Source organism: Podarcis raffonei, chromosome 16 (assembly GCF_027172205.1).
Source record: "Podarcis raffonei isolate rPodRaf1 chromosome 16, rPodRaf1.pri, whole genome shotgun sequence".
NCBI classification, from domain to species: domain Eukaryota; kingdom Metazoa; phylum Chordata; class Lepidosauria; order Squamata; family Lacertidae; genus Podarcis; species Podarcis raffonei.
Genome location: NC_070617.1, coordinates 9,691,495 through 9,715,456, shown reverse-complemented (window position 1 = coordinate 9,715,456; position 23,962 = coordinate 9,691,495). Strand labels below are relative to the sequence as shown.

The window sequence follows — 23,962 nt, the reverse complement described above, 5'->3', positions numbered from 1 at the left end:
TTTTCAGTGCCTGCTAAAAACATCTTTGTTTAGGCAACCCTATCCAGACCTGTGGAACACTGGCCTGTGTTTTGACCTGGCTTTTTAGATTATCAACGATCTTAATTATTTTTCAAATGTTTTAAACGGTTGCTTTCTTGCTGATGATTTCAGCGTTTCTTTCAGCATTTGTAAAACACCTTCTGAGGTGGTTTTTCTTGTACATAAATGGATTTTCCATAAAAATAAATAAGTCGAGGCAATTGACTTTCCCCCATTGTTGTGACAGGGGAGCAAACCAGGGCCCTTGTGAAACAACTCACCCTTTTCAACCAGATCCTGATGGAACTTCAGGAGGACATGAGAGACCAGGTGAGAGGGGGACAATAAGTCCAGGTAAGGTCAACCTGGGGGGGGGTATACAACTTTGCAAAAAAAAAATCAAATCTCAACCACTTTTGTGTCTGTCTGTATTTTCACCTTTTGAAATATGGCAACCCTACACTGAAAACTTTTTATATTCGGTCAGAGTCAAAGAATACAGTGGTGCCTCGCAAGACGAAATTAAACCGTTCCGCGAGTCTCTTCGTCTTGCGGTTTTTTTGTCTTGCGAAGCACGGCTATTAGCGGCTTAGCGGCTATTAACGGCTTAGCGGCTTAGCGGCTATTAACGGCTTAGCGGCTTTAAGAAAAAGGAAACAAACTCGCAAGAACTCGCAAGACGTTTCATCTTGCGAAGCAAGCCCATAGGGAAATTCGTCTTGCGGAACGACTCAAAAAACGGAAAACCCTTTCGTCTAGCGAGTTTTTCGTCTTGCGAGGCATTCGTCTTGCGGGGCACCACTGTACATCTTTTCAAAATAGCTACTGTTATGTACTGAAGTTCTCACCCTGGGCCAGCAGGGGGATACTGTCGATAGTTTTCACTCAGGTCCGCATATGCAAATAAGGAATTGAAAGTGACCTTCAGTGATTGGGTAGTTACAGAAAGTTGTTACTGTTGCTTTGTAGCTGAGCTCTATATAAGCAGGTTGGGTGAACCCTTCAGTTCTGTTCTGTTCTGGCCTGTGAATAAACAAGAGCTGTCTGAAGAATCGCTGTGTCGTCTGATATGTTCACCCACAACTTCACAGCTACCCGATTTCTTATTTTTAACTTTAAATATTTTTTTCTGTATTGTTTGGTTTGCTGCGCAGTTGTTGCAAACTACTCTCCTGGCCCATTTCCTTGTCCATTGCTCCAGCGCCCCATCTGCGGCACACTCCATTGCACACACAGTGATGTGTCTCTGTTCTTCCCAGGTGAAGGAGATGTCTTTGATCCGAAACACCATCATGGAATGTCAGGTGTGCGGTGAGTGCCGAGGGAGGGGACTGGGTGGGAAAGACTGAATGACGTGAAATTGGGTGCTTTCCTGGACTGTGAGGCAAGCACCCTTCATGATTATATCTTGGGCTGTAAGTCATGTGAAATTCCGAGCACTAAATACTTAAAGAGACCCCTTGAGTCGATTGCCACATTTAGCAACATCGATAAAATCTATTACCTGCTGTCTGGCATGGACAAACTGGTTATATTTAACACAGTGAAGTTTGTGCTAAAAGCCTCTCAGCTCAGGAAAGCCCTAAAGTCCTGTCTTGCACACAGAGTTGTCTGCCATTTGTGTATATCTGTGAAGTGTTTTATAATGTTTTAAACATATGTGCTATAATCAGTGCTCTTTTTCCTAACAAAAATGTTTAGAGGTACTCTCATTTTGACTCAAGAAAATCACCATTTTATAGTTCAAATTGGGAAAAATGAGTACAGTAAATGGACAAAAGTACAAAGATTCACAAAATGGTTAGAGGCATGCGTCCCCCTGCGTCCCCCCAGGAAAAAAAAGCACTGGCTATAATATGTTTTTGAGATGAGTTTGTTTTTGTTTGCTTTTGGCTATAACCTGTATTTGGTTGAGCAATAAAATCTGATGATGATGATGATACGCACGCAAGCTTGATTACGTCAGTCATCCTAGCACAGCCTTCTGGGGTGGGTGGGTGGGTGGGTGGGTCACGTGCCTTATTATTATTATTATTATTATTATTATTATTATTACTACCCTGCCCATCTGACTGGGTTGCCCCAGCCACTGTGGGCAGCTTCCAACATATATAAAAACATAATGAAACATCGAACACACAAAAAAATCCCTATACAGGGCTGCCTTCAGATATTTTCTAAAGGTTGTTTATTTACTTATTTCCTTGGCTCTGGGGTTGCATAAATCCATACCCTCCAACAATTCTCTGATGAAAATAGGGATGTCCTAGGGGAAAGCGGGACATTCTGGGATCAAATTAGAAACTGGGACAGCTTCTGTAAATCCGGGACTGTCCCTGGAAAATAGGGGCACTTGGAGGGTCTCCAATAGGACTGGAATATGGGCCCAGAGCAAATTCCCAACCCTTGATGCAGGCTCTGGTTGTCAGCATCCTTCCCCTTATTATTCCTTTGCTCCAGTATTCAGTGACTTGACCCCTCGCTGCCATCATTTCCCCTCCTCCCCACAACAGGGTTTCACGAACACCGCTCCCGCTGCAACCCAAATCCTTGCTTCAGCGGCGTCGACTGCATGGAGACCTACGAGTACCCGGGCTACCGTTGCGGACCTTGTCCGCCAGGCTTTGAAGGCAACGGCACCCACTGTGCCGACATCAACGAGGTAAGCACGGTAGTTTTAGCGTCATTCAGCTAGGAATTTGGCCGTCCTGAGGCTGAGGTTTAGCTGCCAGCCAGATTCATCATCCTCTGTGCTGGAGTCGACACGGTCGTGTTCAGATCTCGGTGACCTCGCAGTTTCCAGTTCGATGCCAAATCAGATTTGTCATTCTTTGGCAAAGAGTTTTATTCCACCACAAACTCTTAGGCTGATTTACAGATGCTCTTGGTTAATGGTCCCACCCCGCTTTCTTAAGGTCAAGTGTTTTCTTTGTTCGGTTTCTTTCCTTGGGCAATAACTCTGAACGATTTTTGCCTGCTGTTAACTCTTCCCTTTTTTGTGTGTGTGTTGAATAATTCCCCCCCCCCAATTTTTTTAATTGGGTTTCCAAATTTATAATAAACACAAAAAGAAAACATACAACAAACAAACAAACAAACATATATCTTAACTGTTAGAATCCCACTTTAAATAACATTGTTAGGTGACAGCCTCAGATCCCCCCTAACTGTGTTTCCATAATACTCATTTTAGCGGTTTTCCAATATCCACTTTCAAATTAAATTAACTTGTTCCATTAACATCTTTCTTTCTTTTCATAATGCTCTCAATCCATAATGTTAAACAATCAATCTATTTTACTCCTAGGCCAATTTGGTACTTACAAGTAGTTCTACTTAATTTATGTATGAGTATCTAGCCAAATAGCCCTTAAATTTCTTCCATTCTTCTTGATGTTCCTCTTCCTTCCGATCGCGGATTCTTCCAGTCAGGTCAGCCAGCTCCAAAAAATCCATCATCTTCATCTGCCATTCCTTAATTTTTATTTGATTTCAAGAAAACAAAACAGAGGAACTTCTAGTAAACACACCTAACGGAATCCTGCTACCGACACAGCAGTGTAAATCTTTATTACGGTCATAGACCAGCATTAATGCTACCAAGACAGAGTCACAGCAAATGATGACATTATCTTGGAATAATTGCCAGTTTTGTGTGATTATTATGCATCAGTATAACCCGTCGAAAGCAACTTGTGGGTATTGGAAGGGCCTGAGAATTTTGTAAAACCTAATAAACAAAGTGATTATTTTAAAAAATGAGATAGGCAGGTAGCATGGTGTTGAGGGTTGGCGCCAATTTGAAGATGAAGGACCCACAACCGAGGTCTCCTGTTGTCCACAGTGTGCCCATGCCAACCCCTGTTTCCCTGGATCCAAATGTCTCAACACGGCACCCGGTTTCCGCTGCGAACCCTGCCCGCCTGGCTACAAGGGGAACCTCATATCTGGAGTAGGGGCAGACTATGCCAAAGCCAGCAAACAGGTGAGGAATTTTTTTGGAGTGTGTGTGTTTCTTTTATATAAAACCAAGATTGCCCATGCGGTTATATTCCTTTGCCCCAGGCACATGGTGGAACTGGCACCATTACTGGTGCTGCATAATGCTCATTCCCCATTTGTAAGAAACCAACCTTTTCAGGTAGCAGCATCTACACTTGGGAACTTCCTGTCCATTGACACCAAAGAGGGGCATTTGCCGCATTCTTTTCTGCTAAAAAAGTTTTGGCTTAGGGACTTGCCAATCAGAAGGTCAGCAGTTCGAATCCTCGCGACGGGGTGAGCTCCCGTTGCTCAGTCCCTGCTCCTGCCAACCTAGCAGTTCGAAATCACGTCAAAGTGCAAGTAGATAAATAGGTACCGCTCCGGCGGGAAGGTAAATGGTGTTTCCGTGCGCTGCTCTGGTTCGCCAGAAGCGGCTTAGTCATGCTGGCCACATGACCCGGAAGCTGTACGCCGGCTCCCTCAGCCAATAAAGCAAGATGAGCGCCGCAAGCCCAGAGTCGGTCACGGCTGGACCTAATGGTCAGGGGTCCCTTTACCTTTACCTTTTATCCAGACACGTACAATGTTGTCACGTTTTTATCTTATTGTTCATTTTAATTATCTTTCAAGTGCATTTTTAGCTGTGTTTCAATGATCATTTCATTGTTTTATTCTTTTTGTAAGCCACTCTGAGGTGTTTTCTTACATGTGCTGTTAGCTATTACGACGACGATCGATTTATTGATTACCTTCTAAGCCACCGTCTGAAGGCGATTTCCACATAAGGCAATTTAAAACAGTTAAAAAGGCAAAAACAACAGGCACGTTTAAAATTGGACTAAAACCGTTGCAAGTGGACGCTCGTGGGCGATCAAGCGATATATAAATTTTGTGCAATAAATCAATAACGAATAGATGAATAAGCAAATGTTCCAATAAATAACAACTCGAGAGGGGTCTTTATTTCTTTATGTATTGCATTTATATATAAAAACGATCTCTCTCCTCTCTCCAGACTTGCACAGACATTGACGAATGCAACGATGGGAACAATGGCGGATGTGATCCCAACGCCATCTGCACCAATACAGTGGTGAGTCTGTCTAGGGTGAAGAAGTGGGGTCCTCCATGTGGAAACAGGGACTGAAGAGGCTACGGTTACTTGCCCTGGCTGCCCTTACACTACCGGGACTGGTTCAGGATCTTGTATTGATTTGTAAGGCCCCGAACAATTAGGATCCACGATACCTCAAGGACCACCTGATCCTTTATTTCCCTGCCCAATCAGGGAGCTGTTTGGGGGAGCCACTGCTAGGGGTCCACCATGTTAGGGGTCTCCCATGCCTCGTATAAACGTCCACACGCTCCAACACTTTGAGGCCAAAACCTGGACGCTGTCTTCCCAGTTGCCACCTCCTCATGTTTTAATCACAAGAGCACGGCAGCCATTTTGGTTCTTGCATTCTCGCACCATTTCACGCTGTGGTTTCCCCTCCTGAAAAAAGCACTTTTGTGGGTGTGGCACCCCAAAATGCATGTTTTCGGGTGCCGCACGAAGGTTGCAGCCACAAAAAAGCATTTTTCTGGGGTTGGGGAAGGGATCATGCCACAAAGTCACACAAGTTCAAGGCAACCAAAATGGCTGCCGTTCTCTCACGGTAAAAAAATGGGATGTCCCGGTTTTTCCGTGACACTTGTGGGCATGCACATCTTGTATCCACCAGATCTGTGCATTCAGGAGTGTGGGTCCGATTTTGCGCAGTTCCCTTCCAGCTGAAGTCAAACAGTACTGTTCCCTGTTGAACTTCCGGCTGAGCAGGGCTTGTGAGGGGTGAGGCTGAGGGAGAGCCCTGAGAGCATCGGAGCCAACTCCTAGGGGCCGAGGTCCCTTCGCCCCCAAAGTTGATGGGCATTGTTATTTAAATAGTGTGTGCGTGCCACGTTGATTATGCAAGAGGAGGGTTGCCGGAGGGGGGAGAGGCCATATTTGGCCCCTGGGCTCAGAGTTCCTCACCCCTGCTGTAAGGTAAACTATTGATTATCCCTCATATTGGAGGCTGAGAAAGAGCGGCTTGCCTAAGGCTGCTTAAGTGAGTTTGTGGGACTGGCTCTGAAGAACCCTTTGTTCCTATTTGAACTACAGTGGTACCTCAGGTTAAGAACTTAATTCGTTCTGGAGGTCAGTTCTTAACCTGAAACTGTTCTTAACCTGAAGCACCACTTTCGCTAATGGGGCCTCCTGCTGCTGCCGCGCCTCCAGAGCACAATTTCTGTTCTCATCCTGAAGCAAAGTTCTTAACCCAAGGTACTATTTCTGGGTTAGTGGAGTCTGTAACGTGAAGCGTATGTAACCTGAAACATCTGTAACCCAAGGTACCACTGTAGTCCTTTAAAGCCATGAGGACTGGAATCTTGGTTTCTTTTTGGGTGTGGAACTATAGCTCAGTGGGAGAGCACCCTCCTTGCATGCAGAAAAGGTCCCCAACATATCCAGGTAGGGCTGGGGATATCTGCCCCTCTTGCTCGGAACCCTGGACAGCTGCTGCCAGTCAGTGTTGACACTACTGAGTTAGATGGACCAACAGTGTTCCACGTTTCTGCAAAAAAACCAACACACACAAAAACCACATTTCCTTTTCGTTTTGTTTCCCTTGGTAGGGATCCTACAAATGTGGGCCTTGCAAGTCGGGTTTTGTGGGGAACCAGAACGGCAGCTGCACCCCGCAGAAGACCTGCCAGAGCCCCAGCCACAACCCCTGCGACATCAACGGATACTGCCTCTTTGAACGCAATGGAGATGTTTCCTGCGCGGTGAGTCCTTTTGAGGCAAAATTGGGGCAAATGCATTTAGGGGTGCCATATGGTTGAGCTTTTTTTGCCAAATTTGAAAATGATGTTTTTGAGCTATCTCCAAAAACACATTTCTTGCATACTCTGCTTTCTCTTCAGATCGTATAAATCTTTCGCCTTTTACAAAAACACATTTCTTGCGATTTCCCCTGGACACTGCTTCCTAATGCAGTATTCTGGGTGTATGGCAACTCTACCTACATTAAAAGTGCTATGATGATGCTAGTTTAAACAGGCATGGCTTCCCCCCAAAGAATTCTGGGAAATGTAGTTTGTTACGTGTGCTGAGAGTTGTTAGCAACTCTCTTAGCAACCTTAACAAACTGCACCTCCCAGAATTCTCTGCGGGATGCCATGGCAGTTCAAAGGGTCATCCTAGTGCTTCAAATGTATGGTGTGGACTTGCAAGCTGCCCCTGCTTTCCATTGGCTCTGGCGCCACCTACTGTTGGCCTTCCATCTTGCCACCATTGCAAAGTGGCCGAGAGACTTCTCTCGCACAACACAAATCAATCTGCCTCCTTTTCCCCAGCTCTGCAGTGTCTTTTTTTTGATTCGGAACTGATCCTGCGTTCGTACAAATTTCATTTGACACCTTGCAGTCATGGGCATCTACAGGGTTTCCCCCCCGGGGGGGGGGGTGTAAAAGTAAAACACAGAAAAGGGGGAGTAGCCTAATTGTTTCTACCCCACCTCCAAATTAGAAGAGTCCGTACATTTTATTTATCTACTTATTTACTGCAGTTATAGCCCACCTTTTCTCCATGGGGTTCAAGGGGGCAGGTATACTTCTGCTCCCCCTATATATCTTCACAACAACCCTGTGAGGTAGGTTAGGCTGGGAGTGAGTAATAATAATAATAATAATAATTTATTTATACCCCACCCATCTGGCTGGGCTTCCCCAGCCACTCTGGGCGGCTTCCAACAAAATATTAGAATACAGTAATGCATCAAACATTAAAAGCTTCCCTAAACAGGGCTGCCTTCAGATGTCCTCTAAAAGTCTGGTAGTTGTTTTTCTCTTTGACATCTGGTGGGAGGGCGTTCCACAGGGCGGGTGCCACTGCCAAGAAGGCCCTCTGCCTGGTTCCCTGTAACTTGGCTTCTCACAGTGAGGGAACCGCCAGAAGGCCCTCGGCGCTGGACCTCAGTGTCTGGGCTGAACGATGGGGGTGGAGACGCTCCTTCAGGTATACTGGACTGAGGCCGTTTAGGGCTTTAAAGGTCAGCACCAACACTTTGAATTGTGCTCGGAAAAGTACAGGGAGCCAATATAGGTCTTTCTAGACCGGTGTTATGTGGTCTCGGCGGCTGCTCCCAGTCACCAGTCTAGCTGCCGCATTCTGGATTAGTTGTAGTTTCCGGGTCACCCAATGAGCTTCATGACCTGGTAGGGGTTTCCCAGGTCCTAACCACTGCACTCTAACCACTGCACCACACAGCCTTTTTGCCTTGTACCTCAGGTTCTACGATTTCTAGAAGTTAGCTCTTCTTTTTAATGAAGCTTGAAATCGACAGATTATTATTATTATTCATATGAGGCGGGGGGCAAATGTCCCCATGCCCCCAACTTGCAGACAGTCAGGGACATGGGGGCTGATATCTGTAGTACCAGTTGTTGCAAAAATATTGTTTCCCCTTTGCCTTCCCAGTGCAGCGTGGGTTGGGCCGGGAACGGCAATGTGTGCGGACGCGACACAGACATCGATGGCTACCCAGACGAGCCTTTGCCCTGCATTGATAACAACAAGCACTGCTCCAAGGTAAGATGTGGCGGCAGCAGGAACAAAAGGGCCTATCGATGGCTACTAGCCACGTTGGCTATACTCTGCCTCCACAGCCTGAGAAAGTAATGCTTCTGAATACCAGTTCCTGGAAACCAAAGGAGGGGCGAGTGCTGTTATATGTGACTTAAAGGTAAAGGTAAAGGGACCCCTGACCATTAGGTCCAGTCGTGGCCGATTCTGGGGTTGCAGCGCTCATCTCGCTTTATTGGCCGAGGGAGCCGGCGTAGAGCTTCCAGGTCATGTGGCCAGCCTGACTAAGCCGCTTCTGGCAAACCAGAGCAGCGCACGGAAACGGCGTTTACCTTCCCGCCGGAGCGGTACCTATTTCTCTACTTGCACTTTGACGTGCTTTCGAACTGCTAGGTTGGCAGGAACAGGGACCGAGCAACGGGAGCTCACCTCGTCGTGGGGATTCAAACCGCCGACCTTCTGATCGGCAAGTCCTAGGCCCTGTGGTTTAACCCACAGTGCCACCCGCGTCCCATATATATGTGTGTCTTATATATATATATTTAATCAAAGTATTTCTCTCCTGACATATCTTCCTATATACATAAAAATGTAAGCCTGTCGTCACACAGCTGCTGTTGGAGAATTAAAACCCCATTTAAATCATCCCTTTGTTCAGAAACATGAGGACTGAAATCATAGAATTACCGTATTTTTCGCTCTATAACACGCACCCGACCATAACACGCACATAGTTTTTAGAGGAGGAAAACAAGAAAAAAAAATATCTGAATGAAACAGTGGATGTATCATTTTTGTGCTTCATGCTGCGGCCACAGACATGTGATTTGACGGTGAGTTTGGGGTAGCCCAATGCAAAGATCCTGAGGATCCATGTGGATCCATGCTTTGTAACCACGTTTTTGTACCATTGCAGCCCCAGGCAACAGTGGGTGCGTGATTTTTTTGGTGCAGGCTGTAGCCATGGACATGCTATGTGATCTGATGGTGAATTTGGGGTGACCCAATGCAAAGATCCTGAGGATCCATGTGGATCCATGCTTTGTAACCACGTTTTTGTACCATTGCAGCCCCAGGCAACAGTGGGTGCGTGATTTTTTTGGTGCAGGCTGTAGCCATGGACATGCTATGTGATCTGATGGTGAATTTGGGGTGACCCAATGCAAAGATCCTGAGGATCCATGTGGATCCGTGCTTTGTAACCAAGTTTTTGCACCATTGCAGCCCTGTTTTTGCATCAGATCATTGCTATGTGATCTGATGGTGAATTTGGGGTGACTCAATGCAAAGATCCTGAGGATCCATGTGGATCCGTGATTGGAACCACGTTTTAAGTAGGGAGGGAAGGAAAAACATAGAAGCGACGAGGAGAGGGGTGTGCAGAGAAGCAGCTGGCTAAGAATGCAGGAGAGGGGTTTTACCGGAGGGAGGAAAGGAAGGCAAAAGTCCCCCCCCCACAAGCCAGCCAGCTCTCTCTCTCTCTCCCCCCCCCCAACCTGAATGTTGCCTTCGAGTCCCAGACGCACGGAGAGGAATTAGAAGGACGCTCTGCTTTCCACTCTGCTGCCTGGAGGGGAGGGGTTTTCTCTGCTCTTTGTTCCGTTTGAGCAAACACAGTAAGGAAACAGAAGCGGGTGGGCAGTAAGACCCTGAGGCAGAATGCAGGAAAGCAGCAGCTTACCTCCCTTCTCCGGACGATTTGATATTTGCCTGATTTTTGCCTTCACTCGCGCTTGTCAGCTCCAGGGCCACACATTCGCTCAATAACACGCACAGACATTTTCCCTTACTTTTTAGGAGAAAAAATCTGCGTGTAATAGAGGGAAAAATACGGTATATTTTAAGGGAAAAGCTGTAGCTCAGGGGTAGAGTTTGTGCTCTGTGTGCAGGATGTGGCAGGTTTGGTCCCTGGAATCTCCACCGAGGACTTGGGAAAACGTTTGTCGGAAATCCTGAACAGTTGCAGCCAATCAGGGATTTATTCTGACTTGCCCCACCCTCCACCTTGCCCCGTTTCATGCAGGACAACTGCCGGCTTACGCCGAATTCGGGTCAAGAGGATGCTGACAACGATGGCATTGGGGACCAGTGTGACGACGACGCGGATGGCGACGGGATCAAGAACGTGGAGGTAGGCCCAAGCGCAACTTCCCACTCAGGCTGGATGTATCAGACAAGAGCGAGGGTAGGGGACCTTTTTTAGGCCAAGGGCCACATTACACTCATGGGCAACCTCCCAGGGGCCGCTTACCAAGCTGGGTGCAGCCAGAGACGCACCCCATTCTCCATCTTCCCATCGAGGCAAGCAGGAGGCATTATCCAAGTCCAAGTACTTGTTCCAACTAGGTAGAACCACAAGGGATGGGCGGCTTTTAATGTTTAATAGACTATTGTATTTTAATATTTTGTTGGAAGCCGCCCAGAGTGGCTGGGGAAACCCAGCCAGATAGGCGGGGTATAAATAAATTATTATTATTATTATTATTATTATTATTATTATTATTATTATTATTATGCAGAGGAAGGCTGGTGAAGGGTGTGGCCTGGGAAAAGGGGTGTGGCTGGGTCAGAGGACCATGGGTCAGATAGACAGGGCATTTGGGCCCTTGGCCTGAGGCGTCCCATCCCTAGAAGCATTAAGGATATAGGCTCTTAGACCTTCTTATCCCATATACAACACTCCCCTATTTCTAGCCCCTTTGCAAAGGATCAGACCACACACTGCAAAGTATGTTTAGAATGCTTTACTTACAGATTCAAGGTCTCAGTCATGCTTTGCTCCATGCAGCAGCAAGGATAACGCAGGCAAAATGCTCTTGGGTAGAAAATGCAGAATATAGTTCCAAACACATGCTGCAAACTTGGGAGCGAGCTCACACATGTCTGTCTCGGTGGATTGCACAATGAGAGAGAGAGAGAGAGAGAGAGAGAGAGAGAGAGAGAGAGAGAGAGAGTAGAAAGTCTCCGTCTCCAGAGGAGTCTATCTAGCAATGCAACTCTGTGGTTGTTTACCCCCTTCATTCACTAACTAACAGCCACGCATAGTTATGTTTGACTGCAACCCTCCACAAAAGGAACATCAGGAAACGGGGCAGAAGAACCAGCATTGCACATTGCAATCAGGAAGGCTAAGGCAATATTCCCCATGTCTGAATTCACCTTTTTCTCTGTCTTGTGCCCTGGTCATAGGACAACTGCCGTCTCTTCCCCAATAGAGACCAGCAGAATTCAGACACGGATTCCTTTGGGGATGCTTGTGACAACTGCCCTAACGTACCCAACAACGACCAGAAGGACACAGACGGCAACGGGGAGGGGGACGCTTGCGACAATGACATCGACGGCGACGGTGAGTGGAAGGGTCAAATCGTGGTAGAGTTCGTATGGCTGGCTTTGTCATACAGGTGGAGCTAGCACCCAGCAAAGACGGACGAGTCTTCTTTCCATTCCATGCCCGTTTTTTCATACATATAGTCATAGTTCTGTCCTGTCCTGTTTTCTGGGGTTTAAGAAATATGTAAGCCCTCCCCAAAAGGGGAAATAACACTTATTTATTTCCTTCAGGTCTTTGTACACCACCCTTTAGCCAAAAAAGGATCTCCTAGAGCGGTTTCCAAAGATCAATATTAAGATTGCAATCTAAGAAAACGCACAGCACGTGAGGAAAAGGGAACGGGAGGGAGGAGGAAAGGCCAAGCCCAGGCACAGGTTTTCCAGGTTATGGTTTTTATAACACATTTAATATGTCTGATCTGAGAAAACAGATTTAACCTCTGGTACAGAAGCATGACGACACATGCTCTAAGGATGTTTATTTTTTTTAATTAAAAAAAAAGCTATTGGGAAGCAATTCAACTTAATTAATTGTACCCTGGAGAGCTGCTGCCTATCAGTGTAGACCATACTAAGCTAGATGGACTCGGTTTAAGGCACGTTCCTGTGCTCCTATGAAACAGCCCCTTTCCCCTTCTCCCCTTCCGTAGGAATTCCCAATGGGCTTGACAATTGCCCCAAAGTGCCCAACCCGCTGCAGACGGATCGCGACGAAGACGGCGTGGGAGACGCCTGCGACAGTTGTCCTGAGATCAGTAACCCTACTCAGGTATGAGCGTTGTAACATTCTACAGTTCCCGGGATCCTCAGGCAGTGGTGTCCAAAAGTGGTGTCCAAACTATTTTCAAAGAGGGCCAGATTTGATGGTGAAGGGCCGTGAGGGCCAACCAAAGTTGTTAACCTTTTTTTAGGATTGAAGTTGTTGAGGTTTTTTTTTAAGGATTTTACCCCAAGAAATAAACTGCCACAGGGGCCGGATTAAACCGACCGGCAGGCCGGATTGGGCACCCTAAATGGACTTTGGACATGTTGAGTTTCTGTTAATTGGTTCTCATGGGAAACTTACAGATTCTGGCTTCACACAATTAACTCAAGGCCGTGTCAATTTACTCTTGGCAGAAAGCCAAGGTCAGCTTGACCTAGAAACTACTTACTCTGATTGGTTAACGACCAGCACTCAACTCTGTTATCTAGGGATTGCTAGCACAGTGTGATGTGGGGTGTGTTAGGAGTAGGAGTGCTGTGTGTGGTTAAGAGAGAGAGAGAGAGAAAGAAAGGATTTATTTTGCTTTGTTTTGTATGCAGAAACTCTGCTGGTTTTATTTTTTCTTTTTAATAAATCCTGTAAATAGTTATTCTGAGTCTAGCTGACTAGTCATTTCCACCTCAACTAGCTTCTTCGCTGTGCAGGAAAACTCTGCTACGTTTGGGCTAAAGCCATTAGAGCTATGCCTGACACTTCAAAGTTCCATGAGGTTATGGGTATCGTGCTGCCAGCCTGAGTTGCGGTGGTGTCAGCATCAACGGCGTTGGTTCCAGTAGTTCCAGAAGTTGTTGTTCCTGTTGGTGCAGCAGATGGACACTGGCTGGTTCCTGACTGTGGTGAGCTGGTGACGCAGCGGACACAAGGACAACAGCTGCAGCGTGTGAGTGCTGGGTGCTGTGGTTCCTGTTTTCTCTCTCAGTGGTCGTGAGTAGCTGGTTCCGGGTTCCAGGGACATCGCTCTCAAGATGGCCTCACAACCAGTTCAGATGGCTTTTGAGCGTCTGAATGACTCCAATTACTTGCTGTGGTCGGAACGCATGCAGGCAGTGCTGCAGAGGGATCGTCTCTGGCAAGTGGTGAGTAAGTTTCCTGTGAAGCCTGATGATGAAGACCTCGATAAAGACCAAAGAGCAAGGGCCACAATTGTCTTGGGGCTGGAAGATTCCCAGTTGCCGTATGTGAGGGGAATCAAGTCAGCTAGAGGTGTGTGGCAAGCACTTAAAGAACTCCATGTGCGTGAGACAGCGGTTTCCAAGCTGTTCATTCGCAAGGCATTGTACAAGGCAATGTTACAGCCTGGGGTTACAATGCAGGAACACCTACACAGTTTACAGTTAAAGTTTGCTGCGCTACAGGAAAGAGACTGTGCATTAGACCAGCAGGAGAAGGTGGCTATTATTTTGAGTTCTCTCCCGGAAAGCTGGGATAATTTAGTTTTGTCTCTAGAAGGCATACAGGAGCGTGATTTATCAATCAGTTACGTTACTGGGCGTTTGATTGAAGAATGGCAGAAGAGGCAAGAAAGGTCGTTGGCTGCAGAGGCTTCTACAGGCGGGCGGTTTGGAAGGAGTTCTCATGCCGTGCCAGGGGTGAAGCAAGAGCAGCGTGCCGGTGAGGAGTCTGCGTTTGCTGTTAGGCGTTGTTTTCGATGTGGGTCTTCAGTGCATCTAAAACGACAATGTCCGGAGTTGGTCAAGTCTCAGTGGCCGGTGCAGGAGCAGAGACGAGATCAGCAGCAGCAGCAGCGTAAAAAGAAATTCTTCAAACGAAAACAGTCGGCTCAACTGGTGACCGCCGAGGTCAAGATTGCTGATGAGAAACAAGCTGTCTGGGTGGTCGATTCGGGAGCATCTCGGCACATCGTAAATTCAGATGAATTGTTTGTTTCCAAGAACTCAGCACAGCGCAGCCAGGTGGCTCTAGCAGACGGAAGTACTTCCGAAGTGATTTCGGGGGGTACAGTTTTTGTTCCTTGTCTTCGTGAATGCCTGCAAAATGTACTTTGTGTGCCATCATTAAGGAGCAATCTGATGTCTGTAGATTGTTTGCTAAAAGCTGGGTTTAAAGTGTATTTTGAAGGAGACAGTTGCATTATTAAGAAGGCTGGTGAGATTTTAGGCACTGCTAAGTCAGAGGGAGGCTTGTTTTGGCTTAAAGCAGGATCTCAAGTTGCAGCAGTAGTCAGTAAATCTCAGCCTGCAGTGAATAACAAAGCTATACATGACAACTGTGTGCACTTATTGCATAGGAAAATGGGGCATGCTTGCTGGAAAAGTGTACTAAAAATGTCTGAATTGGCTGATGGGGGTGATTTAAAGAGTTGTAACAAGTACCTTGATTGTAACGTTTGTAAAAAGGTTAAAACCCACAGAGTCTCTTACCCCAGAAGTGACAGAGTTAGTGAGTCACCGCTACAGCTGGTTCACATGGACGTAATTGGTCCATTTGCTGTAAGCAGGGGTGGATCACGTTTTTCATTAACAATTGTGGATGACGCCACGCGTTACTCTTGGGTTTTTCCTATGAAGAATAAGGGTGACGTGTTCACTAAGTTTAAAGGCTGGGTGGCATCTGTGGAAAGATTTCTGTCCACTAAACTCAAAAGGATTCAGACGGACAGAGGTGGCGAATTTATGTCAAATGCTTTTAGAGATTGGTTACAAAAGCGTGGCATTGGGCATAGAAAAACGAACGCTTTTTCCCCAGAGGAGAATGGCGTTGCAGAGCGAAAAAACAGATCTTTACAAGACATGATGTTTGCCATGCTTGATGATGCTGATTTGCCCATGTCTTATTGGGGGGAGAGCATGCTCACCGCGTGTTATCTCCAAAATAGGCTCTTTCATCAAACAATAGGTACAACTCCGTACTTTAAATTGTTTCAGAAAAAACCCAAAATTGACCATTTGCATGTGTTTGGATCAAAAGCCTGGGTGTTAATTCCAAAACAAATGAGGAATAAGGGAGATCCTAAGACCAAACAGTTAGTGTTTGTGGGTTACCAGGAGCTGGGAAAAGGTTTCCGCTTTGCTGAAGGGACAAATGGCATTGTGATCTCCAGGAATGCCAGTTTTTGTGAACATAGTGGCTGGGAGAGACTACATGCCAATACTGAGGTTTGGTTTGAACCTTCCCAGGAGCTTCATGACTCTGAAGGTAAACATAGAGAATCAGAGTCTGAGAGGGAGGAAAGTTCAGATAAGAGTTCTCAAGAAAGTGGAGTTGCCCAAAGACCAGTTGTTAAGCAACAAAAGAGAGGTCATAGTTCTGAGGAGGAAAGTGGGTCAGAAGAAAAATCTTCTCCCAGAAGATCTAAAAGACAAAACAAAGGAGTGCCTCCGGTGCGTTTTTCTCCAGATAGTGCAAATGTGTTTAGTGTAATTGCAGAGCCCAAGAGTTTTCAGGAGGTGTTAAAGTTACCAAAAGAGGAGGCAGAGCTCTGGAAAGAGGCAATGGAGGAAGAGATGTCCTCTCTGAATGAGCACAAGGTTTTTACACCAGTAGCAGCGCCTAAGGGGGACAGTGTAAGGCTGATTTTAACGCTTGGAGCAAAGAGAAAACTCCTGTTAAACCATTTTGATATCCAGACTGCATATTTACATGCATCAATATCAGAAGACCTGTATCTAGCCGAACCGCCTGGTTATGAGACAGGTTCCAATAGAGTGTTGAAATTAAACAAAGCTCTATATGGTCTCAAACAGGCTGCAAGATCTTGGAACAAATGTTTCCATGAGGCCTTAGTGTCATTTGGTTTCAAGCAGAGTACAGCTGACAATTGTGTTTATGTACGTGGTACAGGCAGTGATCAAGAGTTTTGTCTGATTTATGTAGATGATGTATTGTATGCTTGCAAAACAGATAAACAAACTGAAAGGTTTGCCAAGCAATTGTCCAGTAAGTTCAAAATGAAAGACTTAGGCCCGGTTAGGACATATCTAGGGTTGGAAGTGTGCTGGGCCCAAGATGGCAGCTGCCTAATTAGTCAGCAGAACAAAGTTAAACAACTACTGACTACATACAGGATGCAGGATTGCAAAGGGGCTGTGGTGCCTATGGATCCAGGTTTCATAAAAACACTTCATATAGATGAGAGTCCTGAATTTGAACATCCTGATGTATATCATTCTGTAATTGGAAGTTTATTGTATCTAGCACAGTGGTCCAGACCTGATATTAGCTACGCTGTAGGCATATTAAGTAGATTGGTCTCAAAACCCACACTAAATGCCTGGAAAGGGGTAAAACAAGTTCTGAGATACCTCAAACAGACAATTGGCTATATGTTACAATTAAATTCTTCAGAGGATGAAATGTTGAGTTGCTACTGTGATAGTGACTGGGGAAATTTGCCAGATAGAAAATCTGTCACAGGACTGGTCATAATGGTCGGTGGAGCTTTAATCAGCTGGCGGTCACGCAAGCAAGACGTTGTAAGTGTGTCATCAACGGAATCAGAGTACGCCGCGTTGAGTGAATTGTGCAACGAGGTGATTTATTTCAAGCATTTGTTAACAGATTTAAATGTAAATTGTGGAGAACCAGTACAAGTTTACATTGATAATCAAGCTTGTATAACTTTAAGTAAAACAGAGGGTTTCAAATCGCGTTCCAAACATATCTCTGTAAAATACCAAAATGTGCGTTGCTGTGTACAAGACAATGTAATCACATGTACTTATGTATCAAGTGAAGAAAATGTAGCAGATGTGTTAACTAAACCATTGGCAAAGGTAAAGAACAAGCGAATGTGCAAGGGTTTAGGTTTGCTGGAAAAATAATCTCCTACATAGGTGTATTTGATGTTAATTGTCCAGCAGAATCTGTGAGGGGGTGTTGAGTTTCTGTTAATTGGTTCTCATGGGAAACTTACAGATTCTGGCTTCACACAATTAACTCAAGGCCGTGTCAATTTACTCTTGGCAGAAAGCCAAGGTCAGCTTGACCTAGAAACTACTTACTCTGATTGGTTAACGACCAGCACTCAACTCTGTTATCTAGGGATTGCTAGCACAGTGTGATGTGGGGTGTGTTAGGAGTAGGAGTGCTGTGTGTGGTTAAGAGAGAGAGAGAGAGAAAGAAAGGATTTATTTTGCTTTGTTTTGTATGCAGAAACTCTGCTGGTTTTATTTTTTCTTTTTAATAAATCCTGTAAATAGTTATTCTGAGTCTAGCTGACTAGTCATTTCCACCTCAACTAGCTTCTTCGCTGTGCAGGAAAACTCTGCTACGTTTGGGCTAAAGCCATTAGAGCTATGCCTGACACTTCAAAGTTCCATGAGGACATGCCTGCCGTTTAGGGGAAGCCATGGCGATTAAAATGACATCATCATGTTTTAAATGTGCGCTGAAGATGAGAGGGGTGTTTGCGTGTGACTCCAGGGATGCCCATTTGCTTACTCACCTGAGGCCATGCTCTCTTTCAGACAGATGCGGACAGCGACCTGGTGGGTGACGTCTGCGACACAAACGTGGACAGGTGAGGAAAAAGCAAAATGAAAACCCAAACCTAAAACCCGCGAAAATGCATTATCTCAGAATCTATAGGGATATTGTCTATTTGTCCTTCTATGTATTCAGATACCTGTTAAGATATCATTACCAAATTTGGCATGATGGCCCTGATACCAAGGAGCAGGTTTGGGTCTATGTTTGGACCCCATTTTGAATCAATTTGGTATTTTGAATTCACTGTTATTTTCCCAGTGCTATTTTTCCAGAAAGAGATGCCTCAGCCCAGTATACCTGAAGGAGCATCTCCACCCCTGTTGTTCAACCCAGGCACTGAGGTCCACCTCCAAGGGCCTTCTGGCGGTTCCCTCCCTGCGAGAAGTGAGGTTGCAGGGAACCAGGCACAGGACCTTATTGGTAGTGGCACCTGCCCTCAGATGTCAAGGAAATAAATAACTGTACAACTGAAGGCAGCACCAAAGATTTTAATGTTCCATGTTTTATCATGTTTCTCTATATACTGGAAGGCCGCTCAGAGTGGCTGGCGCAACCCAGTCAGATGGACAGGGTACAAATAATAAAACTGTTGTTGTTGTTCAGTGATGGTGACGGTCACCAGGACACGAAAGACAACTGTGCAGAGATCCCCAACAGCTCCCAGCTCGATTCAGACAACGACGGGCTGGGAGACGAGTGTGACAATGACGACGACAACGACGGGATCCCCGATTATGTGCCCCCGGGCCCTGACAACTGCCGTCTCGTCCCTAATCCCAACCAGAAGGATTCTGATGGTGAGCGCAGGATAATTTAAAGTGGAATCCGCCCAGAATTCTTTATGTCAATGGCACCAGCCACAAAATGGCTGCTGTGGCATTGGGGGGGAGGTATGGCACGACACAAAATGGATGCCTTGCCATGTGGCGTAGCGCAAAATGGCTGCTGCACCTCGGAGAGCAGTAAAAGAGACAGGGCCACAAAATTGTGAGGGGGTGTTGCCTCCATTCAGTGCGTGAAAAGGCACCTACATCCGCCGCCGCTGGTCTCGCTTGCAGAAAGAAGCTCTTTACACCTCTCCTTTGTACAGAACAGAGACAACATCTGTTTACTGAGACCTTTTTGAGGCACCATAGGAGGAGGAGTGTGTCACACTGGCGATCCCCAGACTGCCTCCTTCTCAAAGAGTAGTGCCTTGAAGGGAGCACACAGAATTGCAGGTGAAATTGGACTTATTGGACCTGTGGATGTGGCTAGACTCCAGCTCCCATCAGTCCCGGCCAGCAGGGCCAATGGTCAGGGATGATGGGAGTTGTAGTGACATCTAGAGAGCCACAGGTTCACCACCCATCTCAGATCCTACCTCACAAGGTTGTTGTGAGGATTGAAACAGAATATTGGGGAGGGGGAGAACCTTATACGCTACCCCAAGCTAAGATCATTGCTCACTTCCCCACTCAGATCATGAACACCACAACCAAGGCAGGCCAGAGGTTGCAGGTCTTCAGCTCCTTCAGCCATCGGGGTTAATGGGAACTGTAGTCCAGCAACATCTGGGGAGATCCAGGCTCCCCACTCCTGTCCTAGACCAGTCATGCCCCAACCAATCAGGAATCCCATATCCAATGCACTTAAAGGTAAAGGGACCCCTGACCATTAGGCCCAGTCGCAGACGACTCTGGGGTTGCGGCGCTCATCTCGCTTTATTGGCTGAGGAAGGCGGCATACAGCTTCTGGGTCATGTGCCCAGCATGACTAAGCCACTTCTGGTGAACCAGAGCAGTGCACGGAAATGCCGTTTACCTTCCCGCCAGAGTGGTACCTACTTATCTACTTGCATTTTGAGGTGCTTTTGAACTGCTAGGTTGGCAGAAGCAGGGACCGAGCAACGGGAGCTCACCCCGTCGCAGGGATTCGAACCATCGACCTTCTGATCGGCAAGCCCTAGGCTCTATGGTTTAACCCACAGCGCCACCCGCGTCCCGTATCCAATGCACTTACAGAGGTATAAAACAGGGATGAGGAACCCCTGGCCCTCCAGATGTTGTTGGACACCAATTCCCATCAGCCCCAGCCAGCATGACCAGTGTTCAGGGATGATGGGGGATGTAGTCCATCTGGAGGACCACACTTCCCCCACGCCTGATAGGTATGAATATGGCGAAACATCTTCCAACGTGCTTTAGTGGCTGGGCCTTCACCGTCCTTTGTTCTTCGTGCAGGCAATGGCGTAGGGGATGTGTGCGAGGAGGACTTTGACAATGACACGGTGGCTGACCCGCTGGATGTCTGCCCGGAGAGCTCCGAGGTGACGCTGACCGACTTCCGCGCGTACCAGACGGTCATCCTGGATCCCGAGGGTGACGCCCAGATCGATCCCAATTGGGTGGTTCTCAATCAGGTACGGCAAGGGAGCCGGGAAGATGCCGCAGACTTCGGAGGCGACAAAAACCCAATTGGTTCCATGGGCAAAAGGGGGAAGGGTCAATAAATCTTGGTGCATATTGGTGAGCCAATGGGTAGAGAAGACCTTAGTCTTTGCACAGTGCAGGATAAGCCCCTGTTGAAAAACTTCAAAGGCCTTTGGGGTTCATTGGTGACGAGTAGACAAGTGGCCATGTTGCCTATCAGGTTTGGTTCCTGGGCGTCAAGTGCCACAGGGACACAGGAAAATGCCCTCTACCGAATCTGGTCTTTAAAGGGCTCTAAGCACTGAGCTATGGCCCTTCTCTCGGTGCTTGGTTGCTAGATGCAAAACCCCAGGGGTCAGTCTGGGCAGCTGCCTTGCCCTTTGCTTATACTCGACCGTCTCGTCACCGCCCTTTCCTTCTCTCTCTTTTCTTCCCAACCTCCAGGGCATGGAGATTGTACAGACGATGAACAGTGACCCAGGCTTGGCTGTCGGTAAGAGGAATATACTGTATTTTTCGCTCCATAAGGCGCACCGGACCATAAGGCACACCTAGAGGAGGAAATCAAGGGGGGGAAAATTATTTCCCCCTGGGAGAAGCGCGCAGCCTGTCCACTTCTCCCAGAGCTTCTCAGGGCTGCTGGGGGAAGCCCAGGTCCCCCCCCCAGGCCCAAAGAGCAAAGAAGCCAAGGCAGCGAGCGGGATCCATCCAGCTGGCTGTCTTGGCTTCCTCTTTAGCCGCGTGCAACCTCTCCAGCCGGGAGAGGCTGCGCGCGGCTATGGCAATTCTCCCCACCTCCCGCAAAAGCCCACAGGAGCCGCCTACCCTTTAAGGAGCGTGCAGCTCCTGCGGGCTTTTCTACAAGGAGGGAGACTGGTCTCGTCAGTCCCTTCTCCCTCCTGGGGGAAAACCCGCAAGAGCCATGCGGAGATTGTGTGCGGCTCTTGGGGGCTTTTCCTGCCTGCCTCCCCCCTGCATTTGCTCCATAAGACGCACACACATTTCCCCTTACTCTTTAGGAGGGGAAAAGTGCGTCTTATGGAGCGAAAAATACGGTAAACATACTCGGCCGCCAATGATTCTTTGCTGCACTCAAACTGCACAGTTAAAGCACTACAAAACTGTTTGAAACTGTTGTGGCTTCCACCCGATAATTCTGGGGCCTGTGATTTGTTAAGGGTGCCAAGGGAGAGGAGACCCCGCTATTCCCCTCGCAGAGCTACAATTCCCAGAGTCGTTTAACAACCAATCCCTCTGCCCAGAGAACTCTGGGAATTGTAGCTCTTTGAGGGAAATGGGGAGTCTCCTAACAGTTCTCAGCACTCTTCACAAACGATAGTTCCCAGAATCCTTTGGGGGAAGCCATGACTGTTCGAAGCGATATCATGGCGCTTGAAGCCTATGGTCTGAGTGTGGCCTAGCAACTGTTCTTCAGGGTTTCAAGCAAGCGGAGGAAAATATTTCCCACCGCCTGTGCCCACCAGTCCCTTCCTCTATCTTGGTGAGACGGCCGCTAACTCTTTCTTCCTCTCTCTAACCACGGGGCAGGGTACACAGCCTTCAATGGGGTGGACTTTGAAGGCACCTTCCACGTCAACACCATCACTGACGACGACTACGCCGGCTTCATCTTCGCCTACCAGGATAGCGCCAGTTTCTACGTGGTCATGTGGAAGCAGACAGAGCAGACCTACTGGCAGAATACGCCCTTCCGCGCCACGGCTGAGCCGAGCTTGCAGCTCAAAGTGAGTGCCATACTCTCCAAGTGTTCCTATTTTCCAGGGACAATCCCAGAATTACGAAAGCCATCACAGCTTCTGATTTGATCCTGAAATGCCCAGTATTATGCTACCTTCTGAGATTATAAGTGATCTTAATCATTACTTTATACAGTGGTACCTCGGGTTACATACGCTTCAGGTTACAGACTCTGCTAACCCAGAAATAATACCTCGGGTTAAGAACTTTGCTTCAGGATGAGAACAGAAATCGTGCAGCGGCAGTGGGAGGCCCCATTAGCTAAAGTGGTACCTCAGGTTAAGAACAGTTTCAGGTTAAGAACGGACCTCCAGAACGAATTAAGTTCTTAACCCGAGGTACCACTGTATAATTATACGATAATGATAACTAAGGAGACATAATAATAATCAAGGTGGATGTTGCCTATTAACATTAAGCATTTATTTATACGCTAGTTTGTTTCTTTATATAACATCGGCTTATTTTTATTTATTCCTATTCCTTCTTGGTTTATCATTGTCAACACATTGCTGTTCATTAAATTAAGTAACCTTTACTATTTGCTATTAGGTAATAAATTCTGATCACGCACTTCTGTCAAGAGCTGACCCCCTCAAGTTTAGGTTTTGAAGCGAAGGCTGATAGATAAAAAAAAAAATGTATTATTGATTCATTCACCCTTCTTTCCAAAGCTCAGCTGCTCAAGCTGAGGTTTCAAAATGAATGCCAATCCATCTAAATTTAGTCAATGAATAACCCACGTTTCATGAAGAAACCAGCCCTTCTGCCAGGGAGCCTGGGATGCTATACAGTGGTACATTGGGTTAAGTACTTAATTCGTTCCGGAGGTCCGTTCTTAACCTGAAACTGTTCTTAACCTGAAGCACCACTTTAGCCAATGCGGCCTCCTGCTGCTGCTGCTGCGCCGCCGGAGCCCAATTTCTGTTCTTATTCTGAAGCAAAGTTCCTAACCTGAAGAACTATTTCTGGGTTCTGGAGTATGTAACCTGAAGCGTATGTAACCCGAGGTACCACTGTACATGCCTCCGCTTGCAATAAAATTATGCTCACGACGACCCTGTGACGGAGTTCACGTGGCGATGCGTAGCCCACCCAGCAAGCAAGTGACTTGTAGAGGGGCAGGAAGAGGGCAGGGCTGCCCTGGGCAGGAAGAAAGGTGGATGTCAAGGAATCAACTCTGAGTGGGACACAATTGCAGAGTTGGAAGGGACCTGATTGATCACCTCGTCCAACCTCCCAGCATTCAGCGAGGCCTCATCTGCATTATACAGTCTATAGCAGTATATCACTTTAATAGAATAGTTTAATATACTTTAATATAATTTTGTTTGTTAAGGGCGCTGAGAGTTGTTAGGAGAGACCCCTCCCCCCCCACAAAGAACCCTTTTATTTTATTTGGTTATTCAGACTGAAATTTTACAGTCACAAGTGCAACATACAACATAAAAACAAGATTCCAAGGAATCTCTTGGACTTCCCTCCTCCCCTTTGTGGGTCCTATTGTTAATCATTCCCTCCTGCATTTTTTATGATAATCCAAATCTTTTACCTTTCCAATGTCCAAAATGATATATCGATGGTATCTGACACCAAGTAAACAGGCAAAAATGTATAAATCTAAATCAAACA

At 46.8% G+C, this 23,962-nt stretch overlaps 2 protein-coding genes across 3 annotated transcripts in view; one reads left to right on the top strand and one right to left on the bottom strand.

Moving 5' to 3' along the window:
• The window catches only part of SLC50A1 (solute carrier family 50 member 1), a 266,552-nt gene that overhangs the window by 58,981 nt on the left and 183,609 nt on the right, over positions 1-23,962 (bottom strand). The window lies entirely within an intron of this gene.
• Positions 1-23,962, top strand: part of THBS3 (thrombospondin 3) — a 41,776-nt gene that overhangs the window by 13,047 nt on the left and 4,767 nt on the right. For both annotated transcript variants that reach the window (XM_053368423.1, XM_053368421.1), the window contains exons 6-20: positions 269-351; positions 1,281-1,332; positions 2,535-2,683; positions 3,866-4,006; positions 5,021-5,098; positions 6,664-6,816; positions 8,510-8,620; positions 10,638-10,745; positions 11,804-11,963; positions 12,598-12,716; positions 18,140-18,192; positions 18,765-18,958; positions 20,384-20,562; positions 21,017-21,065; positions 22,121-22,317. In XM_053368423.1, coding sequence (XP_053224398.1) covers positions 269-351; positions 1,281-1,332; positions 2,535-2,683; positions 3,866-4,006; positions 5,021-5,098; positions 6,664-6,816; positions 8,510-8,620; positions 10,638-10,745; positions 11,804-11,963; positions 12,598-12,716; positions 18,140-18,192; positions 18,765-18,958; positions 20,384-20,562; positions 21,017-21,065; positions 22,121-22,317 — 1,826 coding nt within the window. The remainder of the gene's footprint in view (positions 1-268; positions 352-1,280; positions 1,333-2,534; positions 2,684-3,865; positions 4,007-5,020; positions 5,099-6,663; positions 6,817-8,509; positions 8,621-10,637; positions 10,746-11,803; positions 11,964-12,597; positions 12,717-18,139; positions 18,193-18,764; positions 18,959-20,383; positions 20,563-21,016; positions 21,066-22,120; positions 22,318-23,962) is intronic.